We start from the raw sequence: 24,361 nt of genomic DNA, 5'->3' as shown, positions 1-24,361 counted from the left end.
CTTACATATTAAGACACTGGCTTACATTACGATGTATTAATATGAAAATATCTTACTATGGTATGTCCTTCTACTACTTTTAGTTTTTTGGCATTTATATTTTGCTTCCTTGTTCTAGCTCTTGTACAGATTTCACTGTAATGATGATGGCATTCAGGTCTTCACCTTTCTACTAAATCTCTGTAAGAGTTGTTTGTTGTGATGAATTTTTATCACATGAAATACCATTAGAACGAAATATCTATTGTTTGAATCCAGATTTATGGTTAAAAACCAATCAATAATGATAATCAAATTCTTTCTGCAGAACTTCACTTTATAACAGATAAAATACTGCTATGATTTACACATTTGTTGGCCTACAATTTATGGTAATTCTTTTGCTCATAATGATAATCTGATTTCATGTAAAGAAATTTATTTTATGACATAGAATACTGCCAGGGTAAGACTGCATGTTGGTGGAAGATGAGAGACAAAGTCATTGAAATTTAGACATATGTTTGCATTATTTCCTGGATTGGGTACTGCTATTTCCTCTTCATAGTTTTCCCAAAGGAATTTTATCCTACCCAGAATCTTGCAGCTTGAATCATTACACACAGCCTTTCCCAGCATTTCACTTCCACCCTTACTCTCTCCAATGGCTTGCAGTACAATACCACATCATATTACCTGCAATCTCCCTCAGTTAGATTTTCAGTTTATATTTTTGAAATTTTAGTTGCATAACCTCGAAGGCATGTCACAAGATTGACAAGAGAATACATAGACTTTTCAGAATACAGATTTAAGGACTGATAACTATATATCCAACTTGTTTTTATAGCTTTTGCAATTTTGGTAGGAGAACAATTACAGGCTATACAGCCTTACAGATATTATATTCGTTACAAGCCAAAGCTGATACTTTTTAAACCATCTGTAGGCAAAGTGAAACTTACCTTTCCTGCTTCTCTAGTACTATAGTTCAGGATAGAACTTGTGGAAATAAATAGCCAGCAATGCTTTGCACATATCTCTTGGAAAAGCTGAGTCACTGCTAGATAACTATTTAAAAGTTCAGTAACATACACCATCTTCCAAATACTATACATGTGGCCCTGTGAACTATTCTGTAACAGTTGTATTTGCTGATTTTCATAACTTGTATGATATGTCAAATGTCTATATCTATACTAGTTTTATATGTGTGCTAAAGATTCTCCTCAAAGGCACAGGGAAAATCTGTATCACAAGAAGAGATATTTAATTCACTCAGGCATCTAGCAGATAGTGAAGCTGCTACTTGAAAAAGTGACTACTTGAGCTACTGCTTGAAAAGCGACTCCCTAAATACTTTCTAAATATTCAAGGTCATTTCAATTTACTACAGAATGGAATCTTTCCTCTAAAATTTCCCCCCTCACTGCAATACCACTTTTAAAGTCCTTAGAGGAAAAAAGCATTAATCATTTGTGTTGCACTAGGAGGTGCTGGTTTATTACAGTTCCAGTAAGAGAGGCTCTCAGACTAGGTAAACTTCTCTTAAAATGCTATTTATTGGAGCTAAGACTATAAAAAACCCCAAGATAGTATTCATTTGCCGGGAATCCCAAGCTGTGTGGAATTGAACAGGTTCAGCATGCTGTGCAAATCCCATCCCTGGAAGGTTACCCCATTTCGGTCATTTGAGCTCTTACAGGACTTTCTTACATGTAAAACAACTCCATACATCATTTATATTGTCATAAAAAGACATTTACGTGGGAACTTGCTTGATAAAGGCAAGGTCACACAAGTGGTGTCACCAGTGGTATCAAGCAGGATCCCATTTACATCCAATTTCAGTGCGAAGCAAATTCTTTAAAGGAAATTGAATTTAAGACTAAGTTATAGGGCTAAAAAAAAAAAAAAAGCCAGTTAAATTACATACCTGTCAGCACCACTGTGTGCTCTCCACCACAAGCAACCTTATTAACTTTTTCCATAATTCCCAGTACAGGCTGTGGGACTCTATTGTTCTTCAGCTGTTCAGGCAATAATCCCAGTTTCCCATTTGCAGGTTCTCCAAAAGTATAGAGCTCACCATCTCCTGTGAAAATATGGAACAGGGCATGGTTTCCAGCATGCACTCAGAAGCAAGGGTGGGTTGTCAAGACTGCTGCAGACACAAACCATTAACAGAAAAGTCATTACAGGGTAACTGAAAATATTTGTATAATGCCCAAACAGCTGTGCAAAGCTCTCCTTTGATGGGACATGAAGGTGCTAGATTTTAGCCCCCTCCAAGATCAGAATCACAATATTTAGTCTGCAAGAAATGCAGCCAAGGGAAAACCAAAACTGTATACATCCTGCCTCTGAGAGAGCACTGTGGGTCATCTGCTCCAACCTCCCTGCAAAAGCAAGGTCATCCCAGAGCACATGGCACAGGATTGTGTCTAGGTGGCTCTGGAATATCTCCAGTGAGGGAGACTCCACACCCTCTCTAGTCAACCTGTTCCAGTGCTCGGTCACTGCACAGTAAAGAAGTTCTTCCTCATGTTCAGGTGGAACTTCCTGGGCATCAGTTGCTGCCCGTTATCTCTTATCCTGTTGCTTGGCACCGCTGACCAAAGCCTGGTCCATCCTCTGACACCTCCCTTTAGGTATCTACAGATGTTGATGAGGTCCCCTCTCAGTTGTCTCCTCTCAAGGGTTTTCTACATTCTTCTATATTTTTTTCTAGGAGTTGTTTTGCAGTCATTTCAATCTGTCTGCCTTTTTTAAGAATCAGAAAATTATCTCAGCTGTAAAAAAGTATATTTCATTTCATTTCCAGCCTATGGACCGTGTTTAGGCTTTTCTGTTCAGTTTGATTTCCTGTTTTAATTTTTTCTTCTTATGTCTATGTGCAGAAACACTCTGAACAAGCTGATACTTTGCAGTTATTTGCAGCAGCATCAATTTTCTATTCTAAAACAGCAGCCCAATTAAAAAGAGAAAAAAACAACTGCAATGTGTGGTTTTCTGTAACCATTCTGCTGACAGAGATTTTATTAGGGATTCCAAGCAAAAAGAATGGAAAAAACGCAACAACAAAAAGAACCTGTATTTTTTGGAAGGTGAATATTGTTTTAATACTCTTAGATCAGCCTCATATTTTTGGAAATGAGTGGATAAACCCCTAAAAGCACTTGGGAGATAACTACTTAGTCAGTTCTCTTTGAAGAGACCAGCAGTTCTTTTTAAACACTACTGCACTGAAAAAATTAATCCAATCACAATCTAATTAATAGGATTAGAGATTCAAATGGCCAAGCTTCCAATGACTTCCCAAACTAATCAAGTTTATTACATTTTTTCAACTTAATAATCCAGCTAACAAAGATAAAACCATTTACTAAAGCAATTTTTGAATACATTACACATCCCTTTAAGGCAAATAGTGGTCTAAAAGCTATGAAGAATAGCAATCAAGCATAAAAAGAATCCAGTCAAACCCAGATAAATGTTGAGTGCAGCATGTGTGCAGTAAATCTGCATGCTAAGGACATGATGTACTGTGTGCAGTACAACAGAACCTGGTTATTTATTTTTCTTCTCTCACATGAGTCACATTCTCAGGTGCTGAACTTTCCCTGACGTGGCACATTTTCTGTATCACTAAACTTTAGGTCCCAGGAGCATGTCAAGGAAATGGGCAAGCAAATGAAAAATGTCTCCCAAAGGCAAATGTGCATCCTGCAGATGAGAGCAGATAGGAGACCTGGCTGGTAGCAAATGAGGACAGTGGACAAAACAACTGGATTACTCTATCATTCCTTGAATAAATGAGGAAGAAAAAAAAAAGAACTATTTTTTTTAAGACCAAGCTGGTTAAAACCATCTCAGACACTGAAATTCAGAGCACTTAAGTGTTTGTGGGATGAATGATCTTTAAAACCAGTCCTTAGAAATAATGACAAAATACATTAAGGAAGGAACTCGAGGAAACTGCAAAGGTCTCTATGAAAAGACATCTTTTCAAAGAGAATTTATCTTGACCTTGATTACAGTAACAACTCAGGCAGAGGAGACACTAGAAGATATAAGAATATATTCAACTCCTTTCTGGCTCCACAAATCTAATTCTGCTGTAGACACCAGAGCAGTGGTTTAGGTACATCAGCTTTTCCTACTCTCCATCTCCTCCAGTGGATGAGCTACACATGCTTGCCAACCTTAATGCTTCCTGAAAAACTGTCCCCTCCTGAGTGAGGCACATCAAGTAAGGATCTGTGTAAGGGCTCAAAATCGTTGCTACACTCTTCCAGCTCTTTGTTTCTATGTTGCTTTGTTTGAGACAGATCTCAAATACTGGGACTCAGCATCCCAAGTCTGCAAAGAGAAAGGAAACATACTGTGAAAAAGTCCTGAAGAGGGTTGGAAGCCCTAAAATCTTCTTTTCAGTGGAACTCTTTAAAGAATGCAAAGAAGAAGGAAAGGAACCAATACTGTCTGAAAAGAAGGCCTTCTAGAAAGCAAAAGTAAGAAAGGTAATAAACTTTCTTGGAACTACTAGATAAGTGACACTGCACTGTGCTTTACAGCAGTTAAACAATTTAAAGACAAAAACCTAGTAAAAAATCTTTTTAAAACCACCCATTTCAAAGAAATAACAATTTTAGTTAAAAGAAAAAAGAAAGCTGGAATCCATACTTCAATACTATTTTACTTATTAATGAACATCCTGCCCTGGAGAGGGCACTCTGTGTCCACACTATGTATTCCAGTATCCTCATTAACCACTTTTTAGTTTTAACCCAGATATGCCTGTGATCCTAACAGTCTGCTTAGCTAATGTACACCTTATGTCCAACATAAACATATTAAGAGAGGGAACCATATGGTGCCGTGCTCATCGTTCAGCCTGACAGCACGTATTAGGTCTTACATCCTGCCAGTATGTTACATTATTAAACACCGTATATTATTTGATGTTTAAAAGTCAAAGTGTAGTAATTCTATGGTATCTAGTAACTAGAACACATTGTGTGACTATGGTACACTCGGATTAAATGCATAAGGTTTGTTAAACACTGGATACACACCGACACCAGTACAACAGAAGATCAATTCAGCAAAAGTACTTGGATGTCCAATACTAAATTTTTATGGTAGCTGAAGTATCAGTCAAATAAAGCTGTCTGCAAGGGCCCAAAGGAAAGTAATAAAAAAAAATTTATACTTTCACCACAAAAAAGGCCATGTGTGTGTGTCAGCAGTTTCAGCGAGATAGACTGAAGCCAAATTTGTGAAGGATCTACAGATGCTAAAGCTCAAAATTAAGATATTCCATCTCATATTCAGGCCTGTTTAGGTAGTAACAGGTTCAACAACTCCTCATTTTCACAGGTGATAATCAGTTCATCTTCCTCTTAATATTTTGAGAGGCTCAATTTTTCTTAACCAGCTGAAACCCCAAGCCTTCTTTGTTATCCCCTTTCATTAAAACTTTCCACTTCCTTAGAGCACTTGGCAGCACACACTGTTCTCTCTTTACTCTTACATGCTTGTCCTCAACCTTTCTACTAAAGAGAGCTTTTGTGACATCCCACTGCAGTTTCAGAGCTTCAGCTCATGGCTCTAAGGCAGAGAGACACACCTTCTTACCCCATCCATCAAGTAAGCATCTTTTTTTTCCCCATATATTCTGAGTTTCAGAAGCTGTACGTTTCCTAACAGGTGCTGAGCTCCTCATCAGTCCCAGGCACTTAATTCATTTACTGTAATAAAGGTTGCACACTACCAGCATAACACCTAATTAATATTTGTCCACCATAGCAAGCTCTCATTCTGTTAACAGCATGTTCTCAGGGAGCGATATAATATCGTATGTGGAAAAGTAACATTTATCAAGTAACCTGAGAAAGGTGTCTGATGGAATAGCTCCTGGGTACCCATTAAAAGCTTTACAATCAAAACTATTGATCCTTTGAAATCTTTAATTACTCTGAGGGGACCAAACTGTAAAGTTTAATAATGTAAATCTATATGGCTGAGAGGAATTCACGGCTGCTCATACATAACACCGTCAATACTGGCTGATAAATTCACCCATGCTGGCATTATTTTAAAAATAGCAGAATCTTCACTCTGGAAACCGAGAGTTGGGAGGACAGAATTGGAAGGCAAAAGAGAGGTGAGTTGGTTTGGAGATCAGCCAACAGCTCACTGTAGCATGTGCTTCTCCTCATACCATATACTGTCTGTTTAACTGACTCCAAAACCCAAAATTTAAGATATAACATCAAACTTTGATAACAACCTTGCACTGCAAGCACATGAGATTAATTTTTCCTCATAACATAGTAACTCTTCAATATGTATATTTCTAGAGAAGAGGGAGATTATTGTTTGACCATCACTAACCTCTATTCCTCTTCTTACCTGTTATCAAGGCAGAGTGATAATATCCACAGGATACAGAGGAAACAGGTTTTCCAATATCCACTCGACAAGGGACACTGACACAGGATTCATTGGCCAGGCCAATCTGACCTTCTGAATTATCACCCCACACAAAAAGCTGCCCATCCTCTAAAATGAAAACACAGATAGTTAACAGATTTAAAACAAAAATTACTAAAAAGTTAATCTACTTATTGAAGAGTGTTTCAGAAAATCTGTGTATGATACTACTAATGTCATGATCCCAGGGACATAAAATTATACTTAGCACAATGTAACAAAGTAGTCTGAAGTAAGAGGGTATCCATTAAGCCTTTCAAAAGTGACAGAGAACACTTATTCATCAACTGATGTTAGACCATAAATAGCAACAGCAAAAGTACTATGTAAAAACACTCCTTTAGAAAGAGGAAGATTGAGTGTGTAAGACAATTCAGTTGCTAGAGGTCAGTATGAAAATATTACAGTGAATTTAAAGTATCTTCTAATTTCTAGGTTCAAGTCACCTCTTTCTTATTCTTCCAAACTTATTCTCTGTTCTGACTCTGTCACACATCCTACTTACTCATGCCTTATCTTTCAGTTCTCTTCACAGCTGATTATGTTGCCCAGCTTAATTTTGCTTTCCTTGAACTACCACAATACCTGCTGCAGGTTAATTAAAACCAGCCTCTGTTGACACAAAGACCAATGGCAGCAGTAAAAAACAAACAAACAAACAAGGTAGCAAACAACATGAAAAATCTCTTCTAGAAAACGAACAGTCTTGTCTCTGTATTTTTCTTACCAGTGGGAAATAAGCTGTGAATAAAAAAAATGTACCATCTGCAGTGCTACTGAGACAGTGTTAGGAAGGAAAATCATTCAAAGTTGTCTTAAAAATCTCAGGAGAATGTCAGTAATCATCATAAAAAGGTAAGAACCAAACAAGCAGGATAGCAATCTGAAATTACAGCCTCAATAGGTTATCCTAAATATGTATAGAAACAGCTGCTTTACACCAAAACTTTGAGAAAGTACTTTATAGGGTAATATAGGACCACCACCCAATGGCTGAAAGTATTATAACTGTGTGGACTCCAACATAATGTGATGGTATAATTTTGACACCTGAGAAATAGGCGCTGGGTTTGGACACTCCCAGAATTAGTAAGGAATGACACAGCTGTGTAGGATGTGCCAACAGACCAAAACAGTTGAAGTAAGAAGTGGAATTAGAGATGCCTGGTTTTCACAAGATTCATGTTTTGTAGTTGGCTTCCCTGGAAATACACTGAAGACTTTTTCCATTTTGAGGGTATTCATACTGTTTATCTTTTGTAAGGATTTCTAGTCCAGGTCAAGCTGCCACTGCAGGCCATCGCTCGTGGAAAAGTTCTACTTTCACAAAAACTGTAGGAAGATAGTAAGACTGCCACCCCTCCCCAGACTGTGTTAAAATAGGCAATTGGTTATCAAAAAATGACTATGGTTAGCAAGGAAAGAAGACAGGGAGGATAGAAAATACATCCACATATGCAGACAGAATGCTGGAGTGTTTCCCTGGAACACCAGGCTGGACACATAAAAGTAGATTTTATCAGCAGTTGCTCTTACCAGTTACTGCTGCTGAGGTGTATGATCCAGCTGCTAGCTGCTTGATCTTGTGCTGGCTGGTGAAAAAACTTACTAAATGAAATGTGGTCCTTTCCTCTGTGTCACCTAATCCCAGCTGACCTTCACTGTTACCTCCAGCAGCATACACATTTCCTTTTTCTGCATACAGAAGAGCACATGGAACACATAGAATGAAGAAACTGGAGCAAGAAATTTAAATCTCAATGGAAAAACATCACAGAAGTGTTGGGTCTACTGCCCTGAATTACACCTGAGCTGACATGAGCAGTTTCTTTTGTAGCTAACAAGGAGGCTTTCCTGCACACGCTTGGATCCGAACTTCCTAAAACCCTTACATGTATTTAGACTGTCTGCATTCCTCAATATTCTGAAGACTGGCCTAACAAATAAATATAATTTGAAGTTTCTGCAAGAGTTCTGAGGAAATTACTACCAACAGCCCTGGCAACCAGAAGCAACTCCTTTCACAAGTAATGCATGTTTTAAAATAAAATAAAAGGAAAATAGTGAATTATGTCCCAGATAAGAAAACTGAAGGTGTATTAGTATGTAAATTAAAGAGATTAATAACTTGATAGTTTTGAGTACTGTGAATGAAATACATTTTTACTTAGTTTTTTATTAGAAATATTTTACTTTAATATTCAGATAACTTTCAATTTAATTAACTATGTATTTGTTTCATAGTGTTAAAATTTAACTTAATGCTGACAACCGATATCTTCAACTTAAGAGAACTTTAAGATTTATATTTTTAATTTTACTATGTTTCACATCTAAAGTGCTCATCTATGATGAAATAGATAAGGCCCATTATTAACACAGATCCAGACAGAAATGTGATAAGCCACTGACACTCAATTTATAAACTATTCTTGCTATATAAATGGCCACAAATGATCTGGCCAATATGTACATCAAAAGTGACTGATATTTACCCTGTGCAGTCTTGCATACTCCACTGTTATTACAATCTTCTTTTTATTCTAACAGTCTTATTTACAGTGCTCAGCATCTCCACAGATATAAAACTCCCCATAATCAAACAATCCTCTTTATAACATTACTAAAAGCTAAAGGATTGCAACCACAAAGATGGCTATTTGGTTACATAAATTACAGAAGCACGACAAGAGTTTGCATAAATTCTCTGGATACTGTCTCTATAGAAATTTATTTTTAAATTTAAATTTACAATTTATTTATTTATAGTTTAATAAAGCAACTTGTCATTGAAATGGCAGACTATGTTGTCTAAACAGAAAATTTGAAGACTTGAAAACACACAGTTCTACTATATTTACCCAAACATATAACAACTTCAGACTAATAAATATTACTTGTCAAAGGTAAATTTGAGAACAGATGCATATAAAAATAATAATATACCTTTACAGGGCTTAAATGAAATACTGATAACTGTTAACCACACCACAAGTGACAGCAAGAAATTTGTACCCAAGTCTATTGCTGGCAAACTGCTATATAAGAATAGTTTATAAATGCCTCAAAATTATTATTGCCTCAGAATAAATCAAATATTCTAAGAATTGGATGTCAAAACCCCAAGTTTTAGCAGTCCCATTTTCATTTATTTTCCTTCCCCATCAGTCCTGGGGCTCCCAATGTGATTTTGCTTGAAAGCAAGGGAAGAAATCTATTTGTAATATGTACACAATATAGATTACATACCTGTGTAAACTAAAGTGTGGTTTCTTCCACAAACAGCAAGTTTTGGTTTTTCTGGTTTTAAAGCTATGGATTAAAGTGAAAGGGGGGGAAAGTTATAAACAAGCCAATAGGTGTTTCAACAGCAAACTGCTCTGTGTTCTAGAGGGAGCTCTGAATGATAATAATATTTCTTGCTTATTTGAACCTAGCATGACTTACCAAATCAGTATTCCCTCAAGATAAGAAATCAGATCAGACCTTAGTAACTTAAGACACTCAAGTTAAATTGATGATGTTTACTTCAACCCAATGCCGCAGTTCCTGGAATTTACCATTTACGGGATTTGCCTCAAAGAATATATCAAGTTGCAGGATAAAACACATGTTTAAAGTTGTTTTCATTTTTCATTTACAGTACTATTCTTAACTCCCTCTTATACTTCCCCCACTACCTTAAATTTTTAAAACCGTACCCTTCTTTTGTCTTACCCTTCCTTTTTAATGCACACATCCCTTTTTTGCTAGACTTTTATTCTGTACTGTCTTCCTGCTGATCACTGAATTCAATTCCCAAGGACAGCCCTCTCTGGACTAGTGCCTACATTTTTTGCATGTACCATCCTGTCTCAATTTCATTGCAAGCACTTCTCTGAAGTCTGGTCACTTTGAAAGACTGGGAATGTATGTGAGAGGAGTCAAGAGTTATTTTGGTGGGAAAGAAAGAATACAGAGGTCCCTCCCACTTAGGTTAATCAACTGTATTTGATGAGATGTGCTATATTTACAGTATTGCTGGCAATTTTTCATAACCAATTTCATTAGTCTCTAGTCAAATCCCAGAAGATATTTTCTCAGAAAACATCCAGTCACAACCATTTGGCTCCAAGCAGAAACTGAAATGTGTCCTTGTAACCCCATTCCCAAAGCCAAGTGATGACCAAAGGCTAGTGAGAAAAGCTCAAGGACTTTCTCCTTCTGCCAATTGCCAAGAGAAGAAAGATACCCCCCTTGTGACTTTTTTCAATGGATGCCAGGTCTGGTTTGAATTGCTGTCATCTTCTCTTCATCTTTTATTCTCCATTGCAATTTGACAGTAAAAACAAAACTTGACACCCAATCCATTTAAGCCAAGGTAAGAATCAATCTCTCACACAGCTGACAGAAGATGTGAACCTGAGAGCAGCTGCATTCTCCCTCTGAAGTGAAATAGAGACAGGAGCAAATAAAGGACAGTAGAATAAACTAAATCAGGAAGAACAGAGTTTGAACGAGCAGGATAATTTGTTTTTGACAATAAGCTAACAGATCGATCTGGTGGCAGAAAGGCTGAAGATAAACATCTAATGGTGAAAAGAAATGTGTTAATGGGATAGATCTGACTTGACATGAGTAAGGAGATAGGGAAAAGTATTGACTTAGTTTTGTTTGACAAGATAAAAACAGCTAGGAAAGATCAAGAAGATCACAGTGCAATGAAAACATATTTTCAGGTACATAAAAGAATATAGGCATTTATCTTACTGCTTCATACAAATGTATTAACATTTATGCCCCTTTGGGCTTTCTTATACTTGCTAAAAATGTAGCTGCCCCTGTAGAAAGTTTCTGATAGATTTTTTTCATTTACAAAGTTGCTAAAACAGAAGTGAAACAAAAGTTACATAATGCTGTTGGAACTCTGATTTCTAACAACAGTGGACAACAGTGCAGAGACCAAGTATTTAATTATTGTCTTTGCAGCAACCATGAAGACATGGTTTGTCAGAAAAGGCTAATATTATATATAATCAGAGCCCTCAAAAATGATAGGATTCTTTATATCCAAAGTAACCCTCGGATGCAAAAGGACTCATAATCTGGAAGTGATGGAAAATCGATCAGGGATCCTTTTAAGCTCCTTCCTTATCTTGTGCAGTAATATGCTAGAAGTGATGAGTAAAGATGGCAGAGTCAGTTATTTTGGAACTGCACCTTATGAAGTACCTTTTCACGGGGGTCTTCTTCCAAAAAGACAAAACAAATAAACAAACAAAGATAAATTAAACAAACCTTTAACACATGTTGGTTTGTTGACAGTGTTCTTTGATCCTAGTCCTAACTGGCCCCAGTCGTTACTGCCAAACATGTATAGTTTACCTTTCCCTGAAAGAAAAAGCACAGACAGAACCCATACAAATGTTTGAATACCTCATTCAAGACAAGCTGGTAATTCAAACACAGTGCTATTAACTACTTCCTTTTTAATGTAAGGTTTAAGATTAGGCAATTCAATACTTAATTGTTAACAATAATTAATATCCTCGTGATTTTTCAGTTCAAAAACATTAATTGCATTGTTTAAGCAAGAAATCCCCAGCCAGGAGAAGAGACAAAAAGCAGAACAAACATCCTCTCCTTTAATTACAACACAGAGAAAGTGCTCTTCAGAAAACAAAATGTAGTCTTGGACAGACCCTGCAGTTCAGAAACCACAGTATCTACAGGTCCCTTTTTAAAATAACAGCACATTTAACTGAGCACCCACATCTTTTATTCCAAAGACAGGAATGAATAATGCAGGTTTACAGGAGCACAAATTTGTAATATTCATCTTGATTGTTTAGGGTGGGATATTGCTTTTATTGCTAAATATTTTCCCTTAGAATGATTTACAAAGCTGCATTTCTACCGAATATAGCTTTGATAAATACTCAAATGTCTTCACAAACTGTATTAATTTGTTACTCTGCATACCAAGAAGGAAACCATGAATCCACCATGCAGTCAGGGGGTTTTGTAAACCTAAATGCAAGCATTAGGTTACAAATCTTCAACACGAGCAATGCTGGAACTGCCTCTCAGAAATTTGGATGACCTGTCATTGAACTTGCAGGTTTGACCACAACAAACAATGAACTGTTGTTAACTAAATAACCAGACTTCTTTTGAGGGTGGTGTATTAAAAGATGAAAATGTTGTCATCAGACATGTAGATGAGACAACCCAAACTGACTAATGACAATACCTTAAAATTAATGCATTCCATTTCATTTTGTAAACTATTACCTCCTGTAAAGCTGTAAAATTCCCACAGAAAGATAAAACTTTTGTTCCAACAGAAATGCTTGCAAAACAATAGAAACTGATTTGTCAAAAACAAACAAATAATCCACAAAACAAAAACCCCACCAAAACAATAACAAAACGAAAACCCAAACAAAAAAACCACCTCACAAAATCATAACCAACCAAAGAAACCCCTTTTACAACTGATAAAAGGTGTTTGTTTACTTTTGATGAAGGACTGCAGAGCTTTGTGAGTTAAGGCTTCATCATGTTGCCACTCCAGGTATCAACAATTATCACATGATCACAATGCACAACAGCAATTCCATATAGCAATGCCAAAATAATATCTGTTTGTAACTTTAATAGTGTAGGTTCCCTGTGAAGAATCTGAACGTGATTTACAGAGACTTTGAAATATTACATTGAAACGTTTTTAATACAACAAAAAAAATCTCCTAACATTATTCTAATCCATTTATTTTCTTAAATATAACCACATAATTAACAAACAAACAAACAAACAAACACCAACCATTAACAATAACTGCTCTTTAAAGTCCCAATCAAATTGCTAGATTTGACAATTCTTGGCACATGGGGCTATGTGTCAATATTATGTCTTTCCAAGAGAACTGGAAGGGAAGGAAGGCTGAGGTCAAGTCTGCACTCACAGCGTTCTACAAATAGCATTTATATCACTGTCTCAAGTTTTATAATGCAAACCTGTCAAAACACAGGCAGAGCTGTCTCGCACTGAGACCAAATACACCTTAACAGAAAGAACTTTTATTAGCAAATGGCATCCATCCTATATTGGTATTACTTTTTTGTATCCTTGCTTTATAGTTTTCAACTGCTTTTATAAGACAGCAGTAGTTCTGTGGGAGTATGATGCCAAGCTGCCCTAATTCAATTTAAGCGCATTCTCTTTTATTCCTGCAAAATTCAGACAGGTCATGCTTTTCATCCTATAATCTCCTGCTTCTTATACCAGTCTTTAAATTCTCAGGCTTTGCTTTGTAAGTCAAGAGGCTTAATAGATGAGAGGAATTTTTTTTACATTCTTTTACAACTGAGTGACAGCCTTTTATAATTTCAGGCTTCCTAGCAGCATAACAGAAAATAAAAAGTCTGGGAGGCAGGTAATTCAGACATTGAATGAAAACTAACAGGCACTACAGAAGAACCTAAGATTAGCTCAGCTGGTCAATACTTGGTGCTAACAATGCCAAGGTCACACGCTCAGTCCCCCTGTATGGGCCATCCACTCAAGAGCTGGACTTGACGATCCTTGAGGGTCCTTCCCAACTCAGAATATTCTATGATTCACAAAGCTGATTTAGTAACAGTGGTGAGAAACCTAAACAAATGGCTGTAGTGAAGCAACATTTCTGTGTCTGTACAGCAAATCGGGTTTTGGAACAGATATGATGCAATCTAAACTGGACAAGGAATATGGCATAATGTTGCATGCAAAGGGCACTATTTTCATAACTGCACACTGAGATAACTCCAGTCATCACCACAGATGCACTGAAGTGAGAATTAATCCAACAGCAGACAAAAAGTCAAGCACCATATTCCAAAACTTCGTAAATTAAGATTGGTCTTGGTTTTTTTGCTTCCACTTGGGTGCTCTCATCCAGAGATTGTGGCCATCTGCCAGCTGGAATGGCTGGCACAAAACAGGTCCAGCAGAGTAAGATTATGACTCTGAGCAGACAGAAATCAACAGGATATAATAAAAAGGACTACTTAGACTTTTTTGGTGGTTGATTAAAACTCACTTCCAACACCAGTTTCTACCTTAATCCTGATGCAAAACTAGAGAGTTTCTCCCAAGTATGTATGCAGTGGCAAGTACACCAGCAGATGTCTCACCAACATCAATTCAGGGTTTTCAGGGAATCCACAAAACACTCACATCTCTAAGAACAGAGAGACTTCAGGAAGAGAGTGTCTCCTAACCAGTACATTTCCATGAGTAGCTGCTATCACAGCAGTGATTCCTGGGAACCCCATCAGTCATGTGCTCCTCGGGGTCATGAAGTGTTACTAAAGGCACTCGCTTGGCAGGTGGGAAATACCAGCCGAGGTCCTATATGTTTCATCAGAGCGGGCTGCCAAGTATTCCTATCACCTATGTTTAAAGGCAGGTGTTACATATTCCCCCCTTTGCTTTCTAAATTATATTAATGTGGGAGAGAAATAAGATGGGGAGACCATGTACAGACTTCGAGCATTTACTACACGATTCTATTGAGAAGCTATACCTGAATAAAACATAAAAGGTAATATTTTGGACAGAGTCCAGATTATATGACAGTCCATGATATTTTTGTGCCTTTTTTTTTTTTCTAATTTTGTGAGGTTTTTTATGCTATTTTGTAAATAAACTATGTTAACAGTTAATTTAAAATTCATATACAACTCAAATAGCTCTCAGAAAAACAGGAACTACATCTGTTAGGCAAGTCATGATATTCTCAAAATAAAAACTTTATTGAGCAACAAGAACAGTCATGCTTAGGATATTTAGCATCACACAAAATCAAACAGCGCATCAACACAAATGTGTACGAATCTTTCCTCACTCTCCCCTTGCAGCTGATGTAAAAGATACTCTGCCATGTTCTGGTGACCTGCTGGTAAGCAGAAACAGTAGAAGTACAGTGTCAAAAGACCTGGAGAGATTCCAAGGTCTCTTGGTGAATGTTTAATGCCTTTCAAAACCCGAACTTATGAGTATACTATCTTCTTGTGGTTCCATATACACCTCTTTCCACTCCTACTTTCACAACTGATACTTCTTTCTTCCCTCCTACCCTCTTGCACTGGGGGCTTCAATTCTCTCAACAGCACTGAGTTCAGAAAACGTGTCTTCGTTCATCACCATTTTCCCCCTTGTGAACAGGATCAATCTCTGATCAAATGTGGACAAGCTGTCTAGGGTACTCTAGTCAAGGTAAATAAACAATAAGACAATTGTTAACTTTAAGAGTTCTGTCAGAAGGACAATTAATAGACAGGTATTGGAAGGAGATTCTTAAAAGTGTAAGTATCATCACTTCTTCACACCAGCTCCGAAGAGGCTGAATAAATTGCTTTACAAAGCCTGCAATTATAGAAGATGCAGGGAATGGACTGTCAGTAGTCCTGGGCCAAAAATTTAGAAATGGGGCAAGAACCACTACTAAACATGTTACAAGTGATGCTGGAAGATATACTGCTCATGACTTGTGTTACAGACCTAAAGAAGACCATTGCTTAAAAAAAATCCTGCTTGAACATTTTAACGATGTTTATGCTAACAGTAGACAGCAAATGAATAAAGAAACACAAATCTCAAACTCCAAAACTGGGGAAGGAAACGTTTCTTCAGCTAACTCAGCAACCCAACTCAAAGCCAGCAAGTAACTATCACTGATCCTCTCTATTCCAACATACAGCCAGAGCATGTGAATAAAATTTTGGATTCTTAATTCCTGACACAGAAAGCCAAAAAATAGAGTGTTTTATATTTACTTTACTCTTTTCTCCACAGAAGTCAAATGGGAATATTGATGCTGGATTATATGAAAGAAGTATTTGAAAGGTTCTAAATATTTTGTTTGAGTGCTAAATGCTAGTTCTTGTACATTACCTTCATTAGTATTCAGTCAAGACTCAGTGCTAGGTGTACCTGTCTTTCCTCCCCAAATCCCGCATTAAGGAATGTCCTGTATTAGTTTGTGTGATTGTTTTACTTATGATTGTTGAGACATGTTAGTGTCAAACTGATATCTGTCAGATTTGAACCTACCTCATATTCTTACTGACCCCTACAAACATAGGTCCCACTCCCTCTTCCAAGATGTGGGAAAAAAAAAAAAAGAGGGAGAATTTTGTGACCTATAAGTAAAGACTGAAAATAAAATGAAGCATGCATTAACACACACCTGCTTGAGATACTTTTCCTTCCTCGGTGATGTTTGTTTTTTATCTCTTCCAGGCCAGGTTCAGCTGAAGAAGCTCCTGGTTTCCCACAAGGCCTGTGGCCTTCTCAGTAAACTCAGTATTGGCAGGCACCTCTGGAGTGTTTATTCCAGGTGTTACTGCAGGTCAGTGTCAGTCACCAAGGGCTGTAATTCCATTCTATCATCCAACTCCATCTAACAGCAGAAACGTGAAGTGCACATGGGCATGCACAGGTGTGAAGAACAAATGAGGGACAATGGTTTTCTCTTCCCCTTTTTCACTTTTTTCTTATGACTCTTGCAGTTTCTCTACCCTTGCTTGTCGTTGATCCATATTTTACCCTCACTTTTTCCTCTACTTTACAATGACCCAGAAAACATTTTGGTACCTAAAAAGCTTTTTACTCATGCTTCCATAGTTCCTTCTCCTCAAAAGCTTTGAGAAAATCAGGAGCTGATTATCTAGAAGCTTCCCTGGAGATGTATCTGCCCACTACAACAGCTAAGGAGAGCTAAAGAGTCATTTTTGAAACAAAAGACATTTTTGAAACATATATTAAAACAACAGAAAAGGGAAGACAATGTTGCATGCAAATCTATGTAAGCTGACTTCTTCAAAAGCTTTATCTAAATGGTCACTATGGCAGTGATTGATTAGGTAACAGTGCTGACACAGGCACATGCAAGAAGGCAACTTAAATCAACTAGTTTAAACAGAGAACTATACCACCGTTACTTCAAACTGGGTGTGGGCATATAAAAGCACATAGAAAAACAAAATGCAAAAGGAAAATATCACAGTGTTCCAGCTTACATCTGGATTAATTTTATGCAACAGGCAGTTTAATATTACTGGTTCAGTCCAAGAAAAAGTGTGAAGTTTTGCTCAAAATAATAATGGCCAGTCTCTTCGCGAACGAAGAACCGGGGAAGGTCTTTCCACCTTCCAGCCTGCGCACTGGATTTTTTAGGTGAGACACAGCGTGCGCAGAACTGAGCCCACCCTTTAATCCTGAGGTTCATCTGCCGGGGCCAAGCGAGCTTGGACGGTGGCAGCGAGGTCCTCAGGCCGTAGATGGATTGCCTTACAGGGCTAGCGAGCTCCATCTGCCCGGGGAGTGTCCTAACCGGGAATCGAACCCAGATCTCAGCGTTGACAACGCTGTGGTTTAGCCACTGCACCACCAGGGACACTCTTGCTCAAAATGAACTATTAATGTATAATCTGTCTTCTGTGAAGTTAGGCTTGAAAAATGCATTGTGTAATTTCACCTCAAGGTGTCCTGAAGTCCATGAAATCTACAGTCTTTTCTATCATGCCTGGAATAGTTCTTTCTAAAAATCTAGCATCTTCAATTCTCCTTTCAAACATTGCAAGAAACCCTCCAGAAATTATTTAATAAGCAGTGACCAACTGGTTATTGATGAGGAATAACTACATTTCAACTTAAAAAGTTCTGAAAATACACATACAAATTTTATAACAGTCTTATTATCTATCAGCAATAAATTGTCAACACAATTGACACACATGCTATTCAACAGAACAGTAGTCCCTTTCATGTAAAATAAAATGAACAAATTTTTTAATGTGTACTGTCTCCATCATTTCAAAGATATTAAAATAAATATTAATAATGCTCACTGTATTACATCAGAATTTTCTTGAATGCTTTTTCCATTTACTTCTGATTTTTGTAGGATTTTCTGAACTTTATTGAGTTGCTCTTTCAAGGCTTATTTTCATCTGACAGATAACAGTAATTCAAACCCTCTCAGAGATACAATTGTATCTACTGTTTCAAGCAGATTTCTAGTGATCTTCTTGAGGGTGTTAACAGATACTGTTACTTTTATGATACAATATATCTAATAGACTAAACATTGTCAGATTCACAAGATACATTAAACCTGAACAAATTCATGACTACTTTAAATCCTCTGATACATTCAACTATTACAAAGTCGCTTAAGACAGTTCTTGGGCATGTCTTGTGAAAACCTGGAGTAACCTCACAGTAACTCTAAAGGCATCCAACAGTTCCCACGGAACAGTCCTCTCTCCTCTCCACAAACTCATTTATTACCTCAGGATTCAAATAAGATTCCTAACTTTCAAAGCTGTCCAAATATATAACCTTTCATCACATCGATCCAAAGGAGGACAGTGGAATTGGTGAAGGGTCTGGAGCACATGTCCTGTGAGGAGCAGCTGAGGAAGCTGGGGTTGTTTCGCCTGGAGAAAAGAAGGCTCAGGGGAGACCTTATGGCTCTCTACAACTATCTGAAATGAGGCTGTAGCCAGGTGGGGGTCAGTCTCTTCTCCCAGGTAGCAAGTACCAGGATGAGAGGAAATGGCCTCAAGTTGTGCCAGAGAAGGCTTAAATTGGATATTGGGGTAAATTTCTTCACAGAAACGGTTGTCAAGCACTGGAACAGGCAGCCCATGGAAGTGATGGAGTGCTGGTTTAATGGCTGGGCTTGATGATCTTAAAGGTCTTTTCCAACCTAAACAATTCTATGATTCTATACATTCCATTTCCAATACTGACCTGTAATAATAGCGGTATGTTCATCTCCACATGATATAAGTACAGGCTTGTCATTTTTGAACCAGAACTTGCTAGGAACATCTTCTCCAAATTTGCTTTTCCCAAATGTGAAAACAGCACCTGATTCTAAAACACAAAAACATAATGTCAATGTCAGTGAAAGCAAATTTTGCCTCATATATTTTGAAATAGCCATATTCTGTCAATTCAATTGAACATTTTATTTTCCTATATTTCTCTTCTTTCTTCTCTCAGCCTTCAACATATGAGTTGGTACAACTGTTGTTTCTCCTGAACATGAGAAAGAACTTCTTAACTGTGAGGGTGACAGAGCCCTGGGACAAGCTGCCCAGAGGGGTTGTAGAGTCTCCATCTCTGGAGAGATTCAAAACCTGCCTGGACACAATCCTGTGTAACCTCTTCCAGGTGACCCTGTTTTAAGCAAGAGGGGTGGACCAAATGATCTCCAGAGGTTCCTTCCAACTCCAGTCATTCCGTGATAAGACCATGACCAAAGAAACCCTAACAAAACTACCCCAAAATAAAGTCCAGGCAGCTCTTCTGCTCTTGTAATCTGTCTGGTTTTCCTAATTCTTCCCCCTTTCAAAAGTGTTCAGTGTTCTTCAAAATGTTGTTCAAAACACAGAATGTTAACTATTCATTCAGCTTTTGGTTAAGCTTGTGGCTTGACACAGAAAATACTAATTCTACAGAAAAATTAGTGGACTTACAAGTTACATACTTTGCCAAAAGCCACACAGATAACGTGGCAAAGGACAGGTAGACCTACTATTTTAAAATGTCAAAGCCTGTGCTATCGGCATAGAATTTTTTTGAGAATAAAACAAACCTTTTGCTTGTAAATTTTTTGTTAACATGTAACAAATGTGAACAAAAACACACAGTAACAGTAGACTGCTTCTGAAAATTACATGGAGATGTCTTAATGGAATAAATTTCAATGAAAACAACCTCATCAATAATGTACACCCCAGCTCCAAAACCCAAAAGTTCTCTCTTAAACTGTAAATTTGATATCATTTAGAAGTAATTATTTTACGCAAAAGTTTCCCCTATTTCCATAGGCATGTTATTTAATGGATCAGATGCAGCAGACATGTACAAATTGTATTTATTACCTCATTGGATGTGTTTCACTTTCACCTGCTCACTTCCTCAACAAACGTTGTGCAGGTAAACTCAAGTTTGATAGAAAGAGTTAGTTTTTAATTTATCTAGACACATCTATGACCACAGACATACTAAAAGTCATTTGAAAACTCTTATTTTACGTTTTAATCTCCAGCCAGACAGCCAAGCAGCACATCTGAACATGCTCAGTGGTTATTTGGCATTTGTTCCGTAGAGCTCTGTGATTCGTTTCTTTTCCCTTCAACAGGGTTAACATGAAAACATAAGCATATTCTTCATCACTGCATACAAAAAGCTGTCAAACTGACAACCATCCTTTGTATTTTGTTCATTTCACAGCTAAGCCACAACATTTCAAACCTGGACACGAGTAATGTGTCCGGTTCTGGGCTCCTCAGTAAAATGGGCATGGAGCTCCTGGAGGGGGTCCTGTGGAGGGCAACGAGGATGACTGAGGGGCATAAGCACCTCTCTTATGATGACAGACTGAGGGATTTGGGTCTGTTCAGCTACAAGAAGAGACAACTGAGAGGGGACCTCATCAATGTCTAAACGGGGAGGTGTCAGAGGATGGACCAGGCTCTGCTCAGTGGTACCAAACAACAGGACAAGAGATAATGGGCAGCAACTGATGCCCAGGAAGAACTCCTTTGCTGTGCAGTGACCGAGCACTGGAACAGGCTGCCCCGAGAGGGTGTGGAGTCTCCCTCACTGGAGATATTCCAGAGCCATCTGGACGCAATCCTGTGCCATGTGCTCTGGGATGACCCCGGTCGAGCCAGGGGTGTTGGAGCAGATGACCCGCTGTCCCTCCCAGCCCGACCTATTCTGTGATGCTGTAATGCCGTGGAGCCATCCGTTTGGAAATCGGACCCCATCGACTCGTAAAAACTAAATCCCGCGGGACGTAAACGAGGCGCTTGTTGTCCCGGGCAACGAGCGAATGTTTGAACACCGCCTTGGGGCAAACCACGACACGGACTAATTATTAATTCTTGGTATTAACGGAGCACCCCACCCCACCCCTTCCCCGGTGCCCGGCGCTGCCCCCCGGCCCCCTCCTTGCCGATCTCTGGCGGCGGCGGACGCGCCTCTCCCCTCACGCCGGACGGCCCCGCCAGCAGCCGGGGAGAGCGGGGGCACAGCGGCGGCCGCGGGGCAGGGGCGGGCACGGGAGAACGAGTTCGCCCAGCCGGGCCCCGCGGGACCTGCCGCACTCACGGGGCACGGGAGAACGAGTTCCCCCGGCCGAGCCCCGCGGGACCGGCCGCACTCACCGGGCACGGGCAGCTCGTCCCCCGCGGCGGGCGCGGCCATGGCGGCCCGAGGAGGCGGGGCCGGCGGGGGGGGCAGCGCCGCCTGGCGGCCGGAGGAGGGGGGGCGGCTCCGCGCCCTCAGAGCCCGCCCCGCCGCCTCGGAGCAGGCTGGGCCCGCGGCCGGCGCTGTGCCGGCCACGGAATTCGGAATCAATTAGGCTGGAAAAGCCCTCTGAGGTCATCAGGTCCAACCTGTGAACCAGCACCACCCTGTCAACCAGACCAGGACGCTGAGCGACACGTCCAGTCTTTTCTTAAACATGACCAGGGACGGTGACGCCACCACCCCTATGGGCAGCCCATTCCAGTGTCTAATCACCCTTTAAGTGGATAAATTCTTCCTAATGTCCAAACTAAACCTCCTCTGGTGCAGCTTAACGCTCTCTCCTCTTGTCTTGTCGCTGGTTGCCTGAGACAAAGAGGCTGAACCCCACCAGGCTACACCCTTCTATCGGGGAGTTGTAGTGATAGGGCAGGAGGCAATGGCTTCAGGCTGAACGAGGGTTGGTTTAGGTTGGAAATACAGAAGAAATTCTTTGCCATGAGGCTATTGAGGCATTGGAAAAGGTTGCTCAGAGAAGTTGTGGATACCCCATCCCTGGAAGTGTTCAAGGCCAGGCAAGACCTTGAACAACCTGGTCTAGTGGAAGGTGTCCCTGCCCATGGCAGGCGACTAGAACTAGATGAGCTTTAATATCCATTCCAATCTGAGCCATTCTGTGATTCAATTATAAGAATCACACTCCTTGAAGGCCCCATGCAAGTCTCATCTCTATCAGAACTCTGCCTTCTTGGCAGCATCCCAACATTCTGTGCATCATTTATGTCTCCCTGCTCTGTAGTCTGTGCCTGCAGCTCCCAAAGGAGCCATGTCTCACCGGGACTCTGTCTCGTGCTCCCTGCTTCGCCAGGATCCTGGCTCAGCTGTTTGTTTGCTGAGTGATTGGTGGAGCTGCTCTGCCTCAGCTGGGGGAGCAGAACATGGCTCTGAAACTTGATTTTGTCAACACTGTGATTCTGCAGTTCTAAATGACAAGTCTCTTCTGTTTGAGGATCTTTTTCACCAGAATGTTTGTGTAAAGCCTTCTGATCAAGTGCACAAGATTCAATCACCTACCCAACCAGTGACTCTGGGTAGGGCAGTTCCAGATCCCACTGAAATAAATTCAGGGGCTTGTACACTTTTAACCATATTTCATGTATAGTCCCAAACTCACAGTGGAGCCTTTTCCTCCAGCCAAAAAAAATCTATGGTTGTTTGTGGAGTTCCATTTTCTTGCTCTTTTAGATAAACCAGGTCATCCCTTGCTGAAAGAAAATGGTCTTGTTTCCAGGATGATGTACTGCAACAGGGGGTGCAGCAGGCAGCCTGGACAACCAATGGCAGCCTTGTTTTATGCAGAGTTTAATCAATAGACTATTTTTTTCAAAAGATGGTGTATCCATATAACTACACACAAAGACAGGTGTCAAAAGGAATTTCAAAAGGAAAAAGAAAGTGTTTGATTTTTGCTCCTACATGAGGCAGCAATTTCTTCTCTTTGAACCCCCATATCCTTCTGATACCTTCTGCCCTAACTCCTTTTCCTAAGTCTGAAGGGAGGGGATATGCATCAAAAGCTGTTCAAAATAAAACTGAACAAATATTGTTCCACAAGGTGATGCCTGAGATTGTAGTTACCAGGTACTGTGGTTGCCAAGAATATAAATGGGTTATGAAACAATGAGGAAGATTCATAGAAAGAAGATGTCTGTTGCAGGGTTTTGGTTTCTGGGGCTGTGAGATCCTCTTTGAAGATCAACATCTACTTGGGAGAGATGGGAGCCACCTCACAAAGTTGGACAAATGTATCTCTGCTGGTAGGATGGCTGAGCTGGTAAGGAGGTCTTTGAACAAGGAATGATGGGTGAAGGACAGAACTACCAGTGGCTGGATGCTGAGCTCCTGGAAGTCTTCACTGGCCAGCACTGCATGAATGATAGATGGAGAAGACTGTTTATGGAGTGGGCATTTGCTTTTGGGTTTGGATGACCAGTGCACGCAGATGAAGCAGAAGTTGTGCTGACAGGCGTCCGATAAGGTCATGTTTTCCCAGGTGTCCAAGCAGACGTATTGCTGAAAGAGGATCTTGCTGCGGGCACAGCGAGGTGCAGCAGATTGGGAGCTGCTCACTATCAGAGGTGCCCCAGATACTGCAGCCCCACTCTCCAAAGCAAAGGCACCAAGGCCAGGCCCTTCCTCAGGGTGGGAGGTTGGGAAGAAGATGAGCCATTGCCTTCCCAAGCTGTTTCCAGCCACTGCTGTATGAATGTTTTACCTACCCTGATTGCTGCTTGTCCTCAAGAAAGGAGGTGTCAAGGGTTGGTCTCCTGCAAGCTCAGAGAGGAGGAGGGCCTTCTATTCATTATGTTAGGTGACTATATGAATATCATATTCCTTTCTGACTACAGGAATCTATAAAGCTTGGGTGCTCCCTTCCTCTTAGGAGTGGGATGCAACACTTTCTCACAGGAGCTTACAAGGAAATTGGTCCATGTGGTAACCAGATCGGGCAGTCCCTGTACAGGGGTGTGATGGTGCTAGTTGTCCTAGTTATGCCCCCTCCCAAGATCTTACCCTCCCCCAGCCTCCTAA

At 39.7% G+C, this 24,361-nt stretch overlaps 1 protein-coding gene across 1 annotated transcript in view; it reads right to left on the bottom strand.

The window, feature by feature from the left end:
- RPGR (retinitis pigmentosa GTPase regulator) overlaps positions 1-21,741 on the bottom strand; it is a 40,090-nt gene extending 18,349 nt beyond the window's left edge. Inside the window, exons 1-7 of the mRNA XM_027892815.1 lie at positions 21,688-21,741; positions 19,259-19,384; positions 11,752-11,844; positions 9,724-9,786; positions 8,011-8,169; positions 6,394-6,543; positions 1,916-2,074 (exon numbers count right to left, since the gene is read on the bottom strand). Coding sequence (XP_027748616.1) covers positions 1,916-2,074; positions 6,394-6,543; positions 8,011-8,169; positions 9,724-9,786; positions 11,752-11,844; positions 19,259-19,384; positions 21,688-21,727 — 790 coding nt within the window. The 5' untranslated portion in view covers positions 21,728-21,741. The remainder of the gene's footprint in view (positions 1-1,915; positions 2,075-6,393; positions 6,544-8,010; positions 8,170-9,723; positions 9,787-11,751; positions 11,845-19,258; positions 19,385-21,687) is intronic.
- Positions 21,742-24,361: the final 2,620 nt, after the last annotated feature.

The sequence above is a fragment of the Empidonax traillii genome, unplaced genomic scaffold (genome assembly GCF_003031625.1).
Source record: "Empidonax traillii isolate 1590-97213 ecotype Southwest subspecies unplaced genomic scaffold, ASM303162v1 scaffold1:size7828297, whole genome shotgun sequence".
In the NCBI taxonomy this organism is placed as follows: Eukaryota; Metazoa; Chordata; class Aves; order Passeriformes; family Tyrannidae; genus Empidonax; species Empidonax traillii.
Note: the sequence above shows the minus strand (reverse complement) of the source record. Positions and strands in the feature narration are given on the sequence as shown.